The sequence below is a fragment of the Mesocricetus auratus genome, unplaced genomic scaffold (genome assembly GCF_017639785.1).
Source record: "Mesocricetus auratus isolate SY011 unplaced genomic scaffold, BCM_Maur_2.0 Super-Scaffold_6730, whole genome shotgun sequence".
Taxonomy (NCBI): Eukaryota; Metazoa; Chordata; class Mammalia; order Rodentia; family Cricetidae; genus Mesocricetus; species Mesocricetus auratus.
Genome location: NW_024429184.1, coordinates 81,547,000 through 81,563,182, shown reverse-complemented (window position 1 = coordinate 81,563,182; position 16,183 = coordinate 81,547,000). Strand labels below are relative to the sequence as shown.

The 16,183-nt window shown below is 49.8% G+C and overlaps 1 protein-coding gene across 4 annotated transcripts in view; it reads right to left on the bottom strand.

Annotated features, from left to right (window-relative positions):
- Positions 1-1,603: 1,603 nt before the first annotated feature.
- The window catches only part of Mapk4 (mitogen-activated protein kinase 4), a 131,232-nt gene continuing 116,652 nt past the window's right edge, over positions 1,604-16,183 (bottom strand). For all 4 annotated transcript variants that reach the window (XM_013118060.3, XM_005076441.4, XM_013118061.3 and 1 more), the window contains exons 3-6: positions 11,448-11,592; positions 7,422-7,583; positions 6,420-6,621; positions 1,604-4,161 (exon numbers count right to left, since the gene is read on the bottom strand). In XM_013118060.3, coding sequence (XP_012973514.1) covers positions 3,465-4,161; positions 6,420-6,621; positions 7,422-7,583; positions 11,448-11,592 — 1,206 coding nt within the window. In that variant the 3' untranslated portion in view covers positions 1,604-3,464. The remainder of the gene's footprint in view (positions 4,162-6,419; positions 6,622-7,421; positions 7,584-11,447; positions 11,593-16,183) is intronic.

Here is a 16,183-nt window from a genome sequence, read left to right as displayed (position 1 = left end):
TTTAGCTAATGGAGTGTGGCCTCTGATATAATTGGAAGATAAGTAGTGTACTGACCAGGGTTGGGACTGTGTGGTTAGTGAACCATAACTAGGGTTGAGGAGACCCTGAGGCATCATGTCCTAGGGCTCAGCAAACTTCTGCACAGGGACAGATAGAGAATGCCTTGGGTTGCTGCTGCTGCTGAGGCTCAGCAGACCAAACTATACAGCTTCGATGAGGATGGGGGAGAGAGGGACACTTCCTTGGGCACAGAACTTAAGCCCAAACAACCCTCAGTAACCAAGATAAAAATTTTAGTGCTGTTATTTCCCAAATGGAAAATTTTGTTAAAAAAATCTCCCCAAGCTAAGCAAAATATCAAAAGTTCAAATACGGAATGGGAAGATATCGGAATGCATGTATATAGTTATGTCTCAATAAAACCCTTTGGCGTGTAGGTGAGTTTGCTGTCTCATATTACACAGTCTCCCTGGAGCCCTTTCAGAAGTGTTAAATCTTATGTGGCTAGGTTTCATTGTGACCTATTCCTTTTGGGGTTCCTTCCCCCTTAGTTCTTATTTGGTGCTATTCAGGCTGCTCATCTCCCTCTATTTTGTATCCTGATTGCATTCTAAAACATTTTAATAGCTCAGGCTTCAAACTGGACATAGAAGTTTTTCTAACAATAAAACTTCAAAAGGGTTCCTGTCCTGACTCCCGGATGTCTTCACTTACACCGCCTAAGGAGGAAGGGAGACATCCCTAGTGGTTGCCGGAAGCGGTGTAATACCCAGTCCCATACACAAACACTAGGACAACAGTGGCTGTCATGACCAAGACAGTTACAAAAGTGGTCAAGAGGATCAGTGGAGTGAATATTCTTGATTTGGGTCCCAGTTGGAACGATGTGAGCCTTCTTTGTGCTTCAGAATTGTGTGGAATGTAAGACTAATGAACCGTTGGTTTCTGGACTCTTCCAGTAGCTATCTTCAGTTGACTGGGAACGCTAACTGAAACAGCAGGCAAGGGGCACTGCTGTACACTGGGCAGACGGTTTGGAGAGAATGTGATGAAAGGCTCACAAGCCTGCTCATCTTGGCAGAGGTGCATTTCAACAGCAGTGTGTTCTAACCAAAGAGCCTTCCAGAGAAGCCAAACAGAAACAAAAATTTGAAACTGTGGTCTGTCATTTGTTGAGTAATGGTTGAAGCTAGGACTCATCCTTTGACACAGCTATTATGAAGCCATCAGCTTTAGATAGATGCAACCTCAGGTACTTGTGAGGGATGTGGCTCAGGTGGCTATTTGAGACAGGTTATTCTCTGCAATTTCATGATGCTGAGACCTCCAATAACAATAAGGAAGGATCAGCTCCCATCAGAGGTTTGGAGTGGACACCAAGATAGCAGAAATCCACAGAATGGACACCAGGCTGCAGCAGTTAATTGTGTAGTCGCTTCCTGATGACATGGGTATAAACTCTCTCCTTCCTGACCCCTACCCTAAATTCACCTCTCCAGACATTGGCTTTCACACTGCAGGGGAAAGCCAAGAAGACTCTCATGACTTAACCATGGTAAAAGACAGGGTCAGATGTCAATTCATGTGATAACTCATGATACATCTGTTCCCATAAAAGTTTATTTGGCTCAGCCTGATCAAGTTTAACAATATGTAACAGATGATTTTAAGAACATGAATAATTACAATTCTCCTGTAATAACATCTCTCTGTGAACTCATGGCCAATCAGCAGCATGTCCCTTACTCAAACGGTAAAGCTTTTCCCTCTGAAGACAAATGGCACGTGAGGAGTGGTGTGCATTGCATTTTCTTAAAAAGTAAAACCTAAATACTTCATATTTACACATTTTCCACTCAGAACTGGTCAGTGTGATTGATTCTGTTGTAAAATACAGGTTTCTAATGCCTTGTAGGATTCAATACACAAATCATAGTTAGATTTAAGGTGTTGCGTTGTGAGGATGAACACATTCCAAAGAGCGCTCTCAACAGACCAGCTAGACTTCTGGGTATCTTTGGATGTTGGCAGGGGCAGGAGGAGGGGAGGGATAGATAGCAGTGGCAGAGTATTCAGGAACAAAAGGGGTATTGTTGGTGGTCCCATCCCGGGGCTTCTGCAGAGAGCTTTGGATTCTAAGTTCATCTTAACTTAAACTATGAGTGCATGGTTACTTTGAATTCTTTCTTTGTCATGGTTTCTCCAGGTTGATATCTGCCTCTTCAGATCACTAGAGGTTGGTACCCCTCTTTAAACACCTAGTTTATCTTTCTGTGTTAGGTTACTAGTTCTCCAGTCACTCCTTTAGAGTCCACTCTTGGCTAGCCCTGAATGGATGCTTGGGATCAAGGGCAACATTAATGAAGGATGATGGGCCCTCTGTGGAACCTTCCCTCCTAACTCATTTGTTTCTATGGAAAACACCTTATTGCTTTTCCTACAAATGAGCAATCTGTGCCAAGAACATTTGGTTCTGAAGTAGGTTTGGAGAAGAGCTGTGTGTATGTGGGTGGGGTGGGATGCGGGGAGTTGGACAAGAGGGATTCTTGGAATTGCTGTCTTCCAACTCACCCATGTGTGACATCCACTGGGGAATGCCAGCTGGGCTGTGTCAGGAAAGTGCATAGGGCACGCTGCAGGATGCTGCATGGCACAGGCACAGGCCTGGGAGATGACTGAACTCACCCAGAGACCCGGACTGCTCTGATCTGAAGCGGCAACTTCAGACTGTGCTGAGTCTGGGCAAATGCAGACATGCTGCGGCAGGTGAGGACGCTTAAGCACTTGGGGAAGTTATAAAAATGTGTGCGGTGGCTAGGAGAAAGAAACTGTTTCCAGTTTCAGAATACAGGAAACATTGTTCTTAAAGGATTGGATGGGACAGATGGTAAGGGACGCAAGAAGTACTTGGGACCAAGTTTGCTGACCAAAAAGCCAGAGTGACCCCAGCAGAGGAAGACATTATACTGTGGTCAGACACTGGTCTGGGGGGACAGGAGCCTGGGATTCAGACTTAATTACCCTGACATTCACTCGGCCTGTGGCCCTAAGTCAGACACAGCTTCTCTGAGCCTAGATGGCCATTTGGAACTAGGTGGGTCTCATGGTTTAGAAACTATGTCTGTAAGCTGCTTCTGCCCCCTTGGCCCTGATAGGGCTATAGACTGCTGTAGGAGCTCACTTTATTTCCTGCATGCTGTCACTTACAAAACAGAGGCCTCCCCTTCGATGGGAAAGTGATAGCTCCCAGCCAGGCTCCATTCAATCCCGCTCCCAGAGGTTAAAGGCTAGTTATTAAGGCAGTTTAAGAAATGGACATTCCTCTCTCTCCCCGGATCCTCGGGTGTTCTGCTAACCCCAGTGCATCAGAGAGGGGCAGAAGGAAGTGCTAGGCGAGCAAGGAAGTGGTGCGGTTTTCTGGGTGGCCTCTTGCTCCGGAAGTTCTTCTGTACCCCTGCTGTGCTCACCACCTTTCTTTGGAGAAGGCCTCTGTCTGGACGAGGTCGCCAGGGTGCTCAGAGATGCACGCACCATTGAGGTCACCCAGTTTGTTTTCCGGTAGGTCCTCGGGTTTGGTGCAGAGCTTTAGAGCACGCGAGATGAACACGTCTAAGTCAAACTGGGGACTGGCACCCCCATCGACAGGTGTCGGGTGTCCTGGGGGCGAGGCAGAGAGGCGGTGCTCTGGCGCGTCAGGGGGGGGACTGGCCCGGTCAGGGCCACTTTGCGTGCTCTTGACCCACTGAGCGATCTCTAGGAAGAGGCTGGCCGGCTCGTCCTCACATGACATCCGGTCTGCTGCTACTGCAGCTGTGGGGGGCGTGCTGGCTGCCTGCTTCCAGTGTGACAGGTCCAGGATGAGCTTGGGTTCTGAATAGTGGTGGGGCTTGTTGTCGCGCCACAGCAGCTTATCTAGGTAGGACGGGGACCCCACCTTGTAGTCGCAGGAGCGCCCATAGTCGGCCTCGAAGGCACGCTCCATTGACGAGTGTGACTGTTCCAGGAAGCGCTCGGAGCTGCTTTGAGAGTCTTTACGTGGGTCCACCTGAACATCCTCAGCCAGCGGTGCAGAGCCAGCACGTGGGTCACGCTGCACCTCGCTAGCATCCTGGCACCGGTCAGGCCTCCACTCTAGATCTGACGACAGGCTCACAGGATACCTGCAAGAGTGCAAATGGAGATGTGACGGTACCACCCAGGAAGGATGGGGAGCCAAATCGCCTGATCCCTGCCTGCCTCCCTCTGCATGGGGCCTGGCATTCTGGGTTTCCAGCAGGCTGCTGCTGATCCTTGGACCACATTTTGAGGGGCAAGCCCTAATGGGTGCTTCCTAACCCTGACTCAGGTTTAAATCACACAGGAGGATTAAAAGTAAGTACCAGGTATCCCTTGCTGCTCACCACTGATGCTCTGGTTCAACAGGTCTAGATGGCCCTGCCGGGGCGTGTTTGTGAGACTTCCCCACGGATTCTAAGAGGTAGCCAAGGCTGATAACCTCTGCCATGATGGATCTGGACAGGTGTCCCGTAGCACCTCACATCCCAGCAGAGCAGATGGGGTTTGCAGAAAGATCACAGACATCATCGGGGGAGGCCAAAGAGCCTTGGAATTCTGCCCTCCTATGACTACCCTGTAGCCAAGGACAGTGGAATCAGATAGCCAAGAGCAAACGAAGGGCAGATGGGCAGGCAGGTGGCTGGCTGTCAGTTCTAGCTGAAACCCTTTCTTCTGCCAGGGAACACGGACAAGGTGGCAGCTCCTGGCCAGTTGCTCCCTGAGCCAGTGGCCTGGTGCTCACACAGGACAATTAGACCAGAGAAGGCCAGGCAGCTGCAGCCCACAGACTATGGGGTACTCTGACTGTGGCTGGAGATTAGGGGGTACTCTGGCTATGGCTTGAGTTTCCTACCTCCCAAGGATTCCATTAATGTGTAGGCATGGCTCTGAGTACAGCACTGCCCTTTCCCCGAATGACCTTGAAATTGTGGTGGTTTCTAGGCAGAAGAGTCAGGAAGCACCAGTATTCATACACTGCGCCCCAACTGCTAACCCTACATTCCCTATTGCCTTTGCAGCAATCCTGAGGGGCCTTAGTGTTATTGCCACAGCCTCAAAGACGAGAAAATTAGCACACCACAAAGGTGAAGGCCACTGCAGCAGTGCATGGACTTTATCTTCCTGGTCCCTTGGGCAGGTGTGATGGGGACGGCCAGGAGCAAGAGTGTCGGGCTTGGTTCTACCCTGAATTGACAATCTGTGACCTTAGTGATTTTGCTACAGTCTTACCTGGTGCCAATCCAACATCGTATGCCCTGAATTCTGTGGCATGGGGGGGGCACAAGTCTAAGAACCACAGTCTAGAGCAGCCCCAGCATGAGGCTGGCAGAAGAGTCAATAAATGGCTACTTGCTGACAAGAAGCTACCAAACCCTGCCCCAAATAACAGTGCCCTACCCCCTCGTTGGACCCCCTCAATTTGAAACCTATCATCTGTCAAACGACTGAAAAAGAGAAATTGCCTATCTGCCACTTACATAACCCAGCTGTCACATTCCCATGGCAGCGAGGCTCCCAGGTAGCCCCCTTGGAGCTGATGCCGCTAAGCACCCCCTCCACTGCCTTGTCGAAACCAAGCAGTACTGATGCAGCGTCAGATAGCGGTGCCCCGGTGCCTGATCCGAGAAAGCCAGGACAGGAGAGGAACTATGAAATCCTACGACTCCTGTAGGAATGGCTTAAAAGTCTACTCTCCAGTACCGGGCCCCTGTCAAGGATCCCGAAGTCAAGTGATGCTCTCAGCAGTGTGGGACATGGGTACCGTGTAGGGACGGCCCTGCGTGGGTTTGCTGTGTAACATGGAGCCTGTCCTTTAACCTCTCTAAGCCGAGACACTCTCATGGACGATAAAAATGACACAGTCTGCTTCAAGGGCACTCGCAGGAGGCGAGTCACGTGCAAAGTGAGAACTGTTTGTGCCAGTGAACTCTGCACTGTTTTCTTGCTTTGCATTGTCATATTTGGCCTTCTGAGGGCAAAATCTTGACTGATGCAGTTCAGTGGCAGAGTTGTTGCTTAGCATACTCTAGGAGAAACGTTCCAGCCTGTTTGTTGTTCAGGAAATACTACAGTAGACACTAACACTTCCCCTGTATGCACTGAGCCTTGTGTTTAGTGGTCTTAGGGTATCAAGGAAAGCTGAGGGATTTGTTCTGCAGAGTGGAAGTCCTTGTCTCACATGGGCAGCACTAAGCTGGCCCACTGGGAATGGCTGGGCACAGGAGAAAGGCAGGCAGGAACTAACTGGGAACAGTGCCCAACACAGATTGCAATCTGGGGAACGGCGGTCACAGGATCACAGGCAAAAGGGATGTGAGAACATAAGTGGGCGTGGCTCTGGACAGCAGCCTCGGACACTCACCTGTCCCAGTTGGAGAGCTGGCTCTGGCTGGCAGCCATCAGCACGATGTCATCGATCTCATCTTCGATGCGGAAGGGGTGTTGTGAGGTGGGCTCATCCTCGGGACATGAATAAGGGCTCATGTAGGGGTGCTGCAACCCCATCTCAGCTGTTAAGCGGTCCATGGGGTTAAAGGTCAGGATCTTCTCCAGAAAGTCAATGGCTGTAGGGAGCAAAGCCATTCATAAAGATTATGTGCTGCCCCTGTCAAGCTGAGAAGAGTTAGCAAGGTAACAACCCCCGGTGCCTTTTAACTTTGTGTCTGCAAAAAGTGGTTTCGTGGTTTTGCAACTGAGCTAAGTAGAGTTGCAGATGGATAAGGTGATGTGTTGAAAGTCTTACTGCTCCGCCCTGGAAGCTGAGGCCACAGCTTCAATACTGGACCAAAGCTAGTGGTTAGTCTTGAGACACAGACGCTCAGTTCCATTGGGATCCTCCTGGAGACAGCCGGGACAGCTCAGAGCAATGGGGATCTAGGATATTCAAACAGTACTCCCACTGACTGGGTTGAGGACTTCTGGAGGGAGGGGCAAGAGCCCCTGGGAGAAACTGCTGAGTGTGGAGATGTACAGAGGGGAGTAGAGCTTGAAACCCTAGTGACTGCCCCAGGGACTGCCACGTGGCTAGGAATCTGCAGTCTGAGAGCACAGGTTGACTGCCCTTTATCCCAAGTTCGCTACCTGAATGTTCATTTGAATTTCAGATATTTTGTATATTTAAAAAAATATTTATATATCCCTTACTGGTTTTGAACTCCTAACCCAAAATCTTAACACCCAATTGTTCTAAAATGTGAAACCTTTTGAGCATGTAGTTAGGACAATCGCCAGTTGCTAGGGGTGCTTGGTGTCTGAATCCCATGTTCTGTTCTTTGGATGGAGGCCCACAAGCCTCAGTCCCTGCCCCAAAAGGTGAAACCAGAGCTCAGCCTCCTGGGATGGCGCCCTGGTGCAGCTTGGGTACCTTCACTGTTGACATCAGGGAGCAGCTTGCGCAGTGGCCTCTTCACCTCCCAGGTACTGTTGACGAAGGTCGGCATCACCTTGAGCAGCTCCTCCTTGTCTTCCTCCCGGACCACGGGGATGGTCTCTAGGATGAGCTGCATCTGCTCCAGCTCATGGGCTCCTGGGGAGGCAAATGCCACACGGATAAGTTGTTTCCCTGGACGGCTGCATATGTGGATGCTCCGGAGAAGCTCCAGCTGGCTGGACAGGGACCACCAAGGGGCAGCAGGCAGCACTAGGCTCAGAGCCGAGGGACCTGGGTTCTAATAGTCACTCTACCGCTGAATTAGCTGTGTGGCCATTGCAGAGCAGAGCGCTTGCTGTCTTTGGGGATTGGCTTTGCTAAATGTAAAAAGCAGGGATTTCTTATGGTTGAACATGAAATGGCCCTCAAGGACTCACGTATTTGAAGATTTGGACCCTGGTGGGCAGTACTATTTTGGGAGACTGTAGGCTTTGGGGATACAGGGATTATTTGGCTGACACAGGCCAGTGGGGGAAGTGCTTGCGGTTAAGAGCCCTGCTTCTAACCCGAGTTCTCTGGTGTCTGTTCACCACTGAGATGTGAAACAACCGCAATAAAGTTCCCTCTGCCACTGACCAGGTCACTTCGGCCACCAAGCCTTCCCCGTTGTGACACAAAATCCAACACAAATTTCTGCTTCACTGAGGGGTTTCTGTCAAGTGTCCTGTCACAGTCAGTAATTGGGGAAGTTCTGTCTGAGGCAGTCTATTCTGCTAGCATGTGGCCCAAGGCAGCTGAAGATGGGGATGGCCAGGCTACTGCTTTGTATACTCTACTAGGCTGAGGAAGGAAGGAACAAGTACAAGGAGCTTCCACAGGAGGCTCCCACTCAGAAAATAGGGAACAACTGGTTGGGTTTGGAAGATGCTTTGAACACGTTTCCTATGTGGGCACAGGGAGGAAGATGGCTTCTGCCAGGCCTGAAGGAGACGTGGTGGGGGAAGATAGAGACAAGCATCATTCATCCATTCACTCATTCAGTAGTTATGGATCGAGTACAGTGATGGTTTGAAGAATGGTCCCCATAGTCCATCCCCACATTTGAATATTTAGTCACCAGGGAGTGGAGCTGTTTTGGAAATGATTAGGAGGCGTGGCCTTGTTGGAGGTGTGTGTCTCTACCTGCTGCCTACAGATCAGGATGTAAAGCTCTCAGCTACTGCTCTAGCACCATGCCTGTCTGCTTCCCACTGTGCTGATCACTGACTTGCCTTCTGAAGCTGTGAGCAAGCCTCCAGGTACATGCTTTCTTTTGTAAGCTGCCTTGGTCATGGTGTCTCTTCACAGCAACAGGATGCTAACTAGGACAGGTAACTTCTCTACCAGGCATCATGCTGGATGTGTGAATTCTCCCTGCTGCGGGGCTGCTCTGCCCTCCATCCCCTTTTCTCAGACTGCTTGCACTCCTCTCTGCCAGACTGAACCCCCAGTCACCCATCTCTCCTGGAAAGGCCTCTCCAGCTACGCACTTGCACAGGGAGCCCTTCTCTGTCCACTGGCTTCTGCAGAATCCCAGTCTTCCAGAAGCTGATGGCTTAAAAGGAGTGTCGTACTCTAGTGGCTCATCTAACACTAGCTATACAGCTTTGGGAATTCCCTTAAAGACATGCCTTGGCCCGCTCCCTGTCAGACAAGGGGCTCCAGGAGCCTCTTGCAGGCTGTTTTCTCCGGATGAGCACTCTAGGTCAGCGATGATCAAGTCAAAGACAGATGCTGGCACCTTGCTCTTTACACCCCGACTCCTCTCCTCTGTGACACAGAGACCAGTCACATACAGCCCCGGGCTTTGGAGTCACCTCCTCAGTAAGGGCTGAGCTGGCAGGGAACTCTTCCTATTCATTTGTGAGCTCCTGTTAGGGAGCAACTGTGACGTACCAGCGGCAGTGAGTGGTGTCTCATGATCTATGCAGTGAGGCAAAGGGCAGGGACCCGGGAGTCAGGCAGACCGGGCTGCCCATCATCTTTCTTGCCACACCTTGGAGGAGGAGGATGACTTCAGACACTTGGAATGACTGGTAAAAGGAAGCCATCCTGTTGGCACACCAGGGGTACAGTTCATGGCTAATGTATGATAAACCCTGGCTTCCACTGTTTTCTAGAGCTGGGGGGGTGTGAATTTCTCAGAGAAGCCAATGGCAAAAATCCATGTGGAAGACCGATGCCCTAATCATCCCTGGTGATCTTTGGTGATCACTTGGGTGAAGCCCATTAGCACACTGAGTTTACTAAGGAGCCATTGAAAATGGGGAGCAGGTGCTGCTGTTGTGACCCTTCTTCCATCTCTTCTGATGTGTCCTTGGGGTCAGAGACAACCTTACTAGCTGCTGGTTTTCCTACCTCCCTTGTACTGAAGCTCTGGCTGTCACTGTCTGCCTGAGCATATGGAGGTCAGCTATGCATTGCCTGGCTCTTCAACACGCTAGCCAGAGGGATGGGGCCAACGGGTGGGAACTAGGGGAGGTTGAGGGATCCAAGACAGAGGAAACAGACTGAGAAGCGGGTCTGGAGACCTGGTCCAGAGAGGGAGGTAGAGGCTGTCCACCCAAGGCTGAGTCTGGAGGAGTGGGGGACAGTTGCTACTAACCAGCATGACAGGATGAGGGTAAAATGGGTTCTGCTGGATTAAGAAGAGTCAGGCCTGTGGGTGGGGTGCATAGAGCTCCCCTGGTCACTATTCAGAGGCCATTGGGTCTTCAGCAGTTTCATGCACTGAAAAGCTGGAGCAGGATGTGGGTGCTATTTAGGAGGAAGTAGCTCACTGTGGGTATGCATTTGAAGGGTATATTTTATTTCTGAATGCCCCCCCCCACAGGTCTGAATGATTACAACCAGCTGAGCAGTAACTGACACCTCTGAAACTGAGTCAAAGCTAAGCCTGCCTTCCTTTTCGGTTGTTTGTATTGGGTCCTTGTCACAACAACGCAAAATGACTAATGAGCTAGAGGGGTGAGGAGTAAGTAGAGACAGCAAATGCTCCTCCAGGCAAGGATTGGGAACAGGGATGAGGATGGAATGCTGTGGGAGCACCAGGAGGGATGGAGGACTGCCCGGGGCATTAAAGCCATCATGAGGACAAGAGCATAAATAAGGCTTGAGTGGGCGTTTTCCAAGCAGAGATGGGTTTCTTTTTTTGTTTTGTTTTTTTACAGACAGGGTTTCTCTGTATTGTTTTGGAGGCTGTCCTGGAACTTGCTCTGTAGACCAGGCTGGCCTCAAACTCACAGAGATCTGCTTTTTGCCTTCCAAGTGCTGGGATTAAAGGCATTTGCCACCAATGCCCAGCAAGATGGGTTTCTTTATTTTGTGTCAAGGTGAGGAAAGTCTTGATAGATGAGGGAAGCAATGTGTTACTTGGTGGAGCTACAGGATGGGGCACAGGGTGTCAAGAGAATGAGGAGGAAGAGCCTGAAAATACTGGGTGGTTGTTTTCAGCACTTAGTTTGAAGGTGCTGGAGTACAAGTGTATTTTAGTTCACTTGAGCTGCTATAACAAAACACTTAGATGGAATGGATTAGAAACATTTATTTCTTGAAGTCCTGGAGGCTGAGATATCCCAAGTCAAGGCACTGGCAGATTTAGTGATGAGTTAAGGGCTTGCTTCTCATAAATGGTTCATTCCTGCTATATCTTCACATGGTATAAGGGGTGAGGGAACTCTCATAAGAGGACAAACTCCACAGACCATTTCCCCTTATCCCCATTTCTTCAAGTACTAAACTGAGGTGGTAGCCTCAGATCATAGCAAAGTGGTTAGTCAATTGCAAAAGTCCTGTGCTTACAAAGTTAATTTGAGTTTTTATAATTTTTGTATGAAATTATAATACTGTCCACAGGAAGTATTATAAAAAGCAAAGAAGTCATTTCAGCCAAAGATTAGCAAGTTTGGGGCTCGGTGAGTATTTCGTACACAGTCTGAGTAACATTGAGGAGGAAGCATGGGGCCTTGGTTAGCAACTTACCAGCGAAGAGCATTTTCCCCGTGAGCATCTCAGCTAGGATGCAGCCGGCTGCCCACATATCGATGGCTTTTGTGTAGTTGTTGGGGGACAGGAGCAGTCGTGGAGAACGGTACCACTTTGTCACCAATCCTTCTGACAGATAACCCTAGAAGATAAAGCCCCCTATATTATCAGCTGGAGATTTGCAGGTACGGTCCCTCCATCCCTCTTGGCTTCCCCTCCCAGAGAGGATTGGAACCCCTTTCATAATTCCTCCCGTCCTTGTTCCTGTTCTCTAGACCATAGGTGTGGGGACCTTATAAGGTCCTGGGATTCTTCTTTGTGGGAGGCAAGGAAGGATCCAGGGCATAATTGTTTTGGAAGGAATAGTTTTCCATAACCCTTTATATGACCAAGTCTATTCACCATGGTAAAGAGATAGGTCAATAGAAGTCATGCTCAAGTTCATTGCTGCCATCAACTGTCATTACAAAACAATGGGATTGTATTTGTCTGGTGAACCCAAGTAGTAGTCAGAGGTTCTGCTTCTGCCTCCTGAGTGCTGAGGTTACAAGTGTGTACCAGGTACTAGCCGTCTCCTGGCTTTACTCCAAATACAATACCGCATAAATGAAACAAGTTTCTAGCCTTCTGAATCTGACTCTCTTCACTTAGAAGGGGGCATCAGAGGCTCACTCTTGCCATGTGTATAACAGCTTTCTGTGACTATATATAAAAAAAATAATGGGACAAGCCAAAGCATCCGGAGCAGTTCTTCACTTCTGTGTGGCTGGGTTACAGAGGACAAATGGCTTGGCTTTGTTTTCTAGCCAGAGGGTGGAACTGACAGGTGGCTTCAAGTTTTCATCGAGACATCAATAAGCAGTCTTATATTGAATAGAATGTTCTGAAGTAATCTACCTCACCATAGGGTCTAGGACTGGAGAAAACTGTGGACACAGCTTCCTTCTGAAACACCTGTTCATTTACACAACAAGACTGCTTGTAGGCCACAGTTTTGGACTAGATGTGGTACAAGTTAATATACTTCCTTACCTTCCAATGAAAACCAACAACTCAATTAGTGATAACTACAGTTATTTCCTTTTTTGTTGTTTGAGACAGGGTTTCTCTGTATTGTTTTGGAGCCTGTCCTGGAACTCGCTCAGCAGACCAGGCTGGTCTCAAACTCACAGAGATCCACCTGCCTCTGCCTTCCAAGTGCTGGGATTAAAGGCATGCGCCACCAACGCCCAGCCTACAGTTATTTCCTTATGGATGCTGGTTCCCCAAGGTCTTTCCCCCCAAAAAAAGGAAAAAAAAGAAATTGGGGTGCAATGAGAAGCTACTGGGCATTGGAGGATTTGGGAAGTCACCACATCTTCTAAGCCTTGTACCAAGAGAAGGCCTGGGACAAACAGGAGGCTAACTCAAGACCGGGACAAACAGGCTTCCACTCCTGGGTCTAGGGGTTGAACACTGGGGCCAGAGAATCCTGGCTGGCTAAACTCTAGGGAGCTGATTGGTGGAAGTCTGTGGCGGGGGTGGGGAGTGGTCCATGACGCTAAACTGGTGATTTGAATCCATACGAGGGGTCTTTGAGTGGGTGGAGCGGCATTCAGACTTTTCTAGGAGAAATCCCACAAATATGTAGGCACGGGACTGGATTTTTCAGCAGGGCAGACAGTGAGGTCCTCTACCGGCCTTTCTAGTCTGCCTGTGGCTCGCTCCATCTGTATGAAGCCTGTCCTGGGGTCTCAGAGGTGTCTTCTAGGACAGGGTGTGCGCACTGAGAATGCCGAAGGGGTGAGAGGCTCCCGCAGAGCGCACAGGTGGGCACTGTCTGCAAACAGGAGTCACAGACCGGGACCAGGCCGGGCCCCGGATGCCGTGAGAGTGAAGAAGCATCGCCGCTCTGAGAGGACAAGCAGCCCACACTCGGGCACACTCCCTGGCCCCCTCCCAGTGTGCAGGAGCCAGGGCCGGGGATGCTGCCGGTTGTCTCGCCTGCTGCTCTCCCTTCCTTTGGTGGCCAAGAAGGACTCTGGAGACACAATGGTAGCTGGATACAGTCTGTCCTGCAGCTGTTCTCACCAGGCTATTTTGCTGTCCCTTTGAGTATATAGAATCCTTAGAAGGTTTTGCTTTCAACAGCTTTAAAAGGGTTTGGGAAGTAATCTAACAGCAGCTGCCCTGTACAGAATGTGGTTGTGGCCCCAGTTAATCCAGACAGAAGGTATAATTAAAGCCCTGAGTGTTCCCTTCCCACGGGGAGCAGGGGGCAGCCCTCCCTGCTGCCTGCATGGGGACTCAGAATAGCCTAGATCCATATCACTATGGCAGCAGGGGCTGTCACTACACCAGCAAGCTACACTGGGAAGGTGGGTACCAGGTCTACCTGTACCATGTTTCCCCTGGTCTAGCCTAACAAATCCTTTAATGACTAGATGGCCACTAATCCTTTACAGGTGTGAGGAGGATGGCCTTCTCCACCAATGAAACCTCAGCCACCCCCACTGTGTGTGCCCGTGCACGCATGTGTGCAGACGTATGAACGTAGAGTAGGGTAGGAAGGGTTGCTTCTCCTCCCCTCCTGAGGGTATGTTCAATGTGGTCACCATTACCAGGCCAGGATGTAAGGGGTTCTAATGGCCTTTCTTTCTCAACTAGAAGTTTCCAGAACGCATTTTGGGAACCCAACATGGGTCAGTTCCCAGTGGAGGATACATAGAGTATCATGTGGTAAGAAGGGTGAAAGGTTAATATGGAGAGGATGACAGGAAACAACCATGGTTCATATGGACATGGGACATTTGCTGTATCCAGCCCCACGTCAGCGTTCTATAATAATTAGCTCAGAAATCCTCCCCCAGCCTCTGTGCGTGCGTGCGTGCGTGCGCGTGCGTGCGTGCGTGTGTGTGTGTGTGTGTGTGTGTGTGTGTGTGTGTAAGTGGTCGATGTCGGGTGTCTTCCTCTTCCTTTTCCTTTTCTTTTCTGAGGTAGGGTTTTTAAGTGAACCCAAAACTCACCAAGTGTGCTAGGCCATCTGGCCATGAGACCCTGGTATCCACCTGCCCAGCCTTACAGCTGCATGCCACTAAACCTGACTTTTTTTTTTTACACGAGTGCTAGGCACCTGAACTTGGGTCTTCATACTTGCCCAGCAAACAGTTTATTCACCAAGTCATCCCCCCAGCCACTCCCCATACCTCCACCCCCAGCCTTTGGATGTGACTCTTCTTGGAGGTGAAATAGCCTGCCCAGGTCCTACCTGGTTGGTACCTGTACTCGGGGACCTGCTCTGGAGACATGTGCCACCAAGGAGAGAGGCATAAGCAACAGTTAGGCTACACTTCAGGAGCATAGCAGCCCAGAGAGGCCTGAACACACTTCCTTGGGAGGGTGGGGGCACACATGTGTTCCTGGCAAATCTAGGAGGAGACACGGGGGCCAACCCCAGGGAAACCGAGTAGAGAGAAGTGTAATTAATGCTCAGCCTTGCGGGGTGGGGATAGAGGGGCAATGGACTGTGGCAGATGTGGATGAGGAATGTTGTGATCCTTGAAGGGCTTGTGTTCATCCATCCTTGTGGGGGGCTGGGGAAACCAGAAGCCTGGCCCAAAGGCACGATGACATACATGGTCACATGTGTGACCCAGAGTCACACTCAGACATGGCAAGGCTGCCATCTGAGGAACTGCTTGTCTGAGGTGCGCAGGGGACTGGCACTCAGTGTGACATCTGTGACCCACCAGCTAATAGGATCCAACTCCACGAACTCCTAACTGCTTTATGTGGGTCAACTCACTATCCTTGCAATGCCCTTTGATGTAGGGTCTCTCCTAACAGTCTTCTCAGGAGGGAAACAGGCGCATAAAGGACAAGTCACACAGGCTGCAAGTGGCAGAGCTAGGATTCAGTCCAGCTGGTAACCCGAAGAGGGGCTCTACTGCAGTGGCTGTCCATGTGGGCATTGGGCTCCTGGGACAGGTAGAGAATCCAAACACAGAATGGACAGCCTTAAGAAGATGTGTGCCAATACTGTACTTTCAGTGGGTGTCCTGAAGCATGGTTTCCCAGGCTCTGGGGTACATCCAAATCACCTGGAGACCATGACTGACTAAATGCAGATCCCATTTCTCAAAGACACAAACTGATCCTAATGCCTGCCTTTGGGTGGGTGGGTGGGGTCTCTCTTGGGCCAACAAATCTCCGGATACTTTCTCTTTAAAACTACTTAAAGTGTAACTTTGGGGTGTCCGTTCTCTCCTACTGTGTAGGTTCCAGAGACTGAACTCAAGTAACCAGACTTGACAGAAGCACCTAGACTCACTGATCTATATTGCTGCTCCTCTCCCCTGCTTCCTTGTTTTCCTTAAATATGTAGATAACTTCATACATGCATATATCATATTTTGCTCATTTTATTCCCTATCCCCCTACTCTTTTTCCAAGTCCCCTTCCTACTTTTTCATGTCTAATTTTGTTATTTTTTTTAATGACTCATAGGCCTTAATTAGGGTCGCTCACATGAGCATGTGTTGGGTTATTTACTGGAGCACGGCAATTTACTAATGTTTCCCTCTCTCAGCAGCTACTAACTGAAAACATGAGCCCTGATCACACACATGTGGAAAATGTTGTCAGGCCCTGTCTTGTGGAGGTAACCCCAGCTGCAGTGAGTTCATGTGTGCCACGGTCATGTCTAGGAACCGGTTACTGGCTAGGGGGACTTCCTCAACACAGTGGCAGCCTGA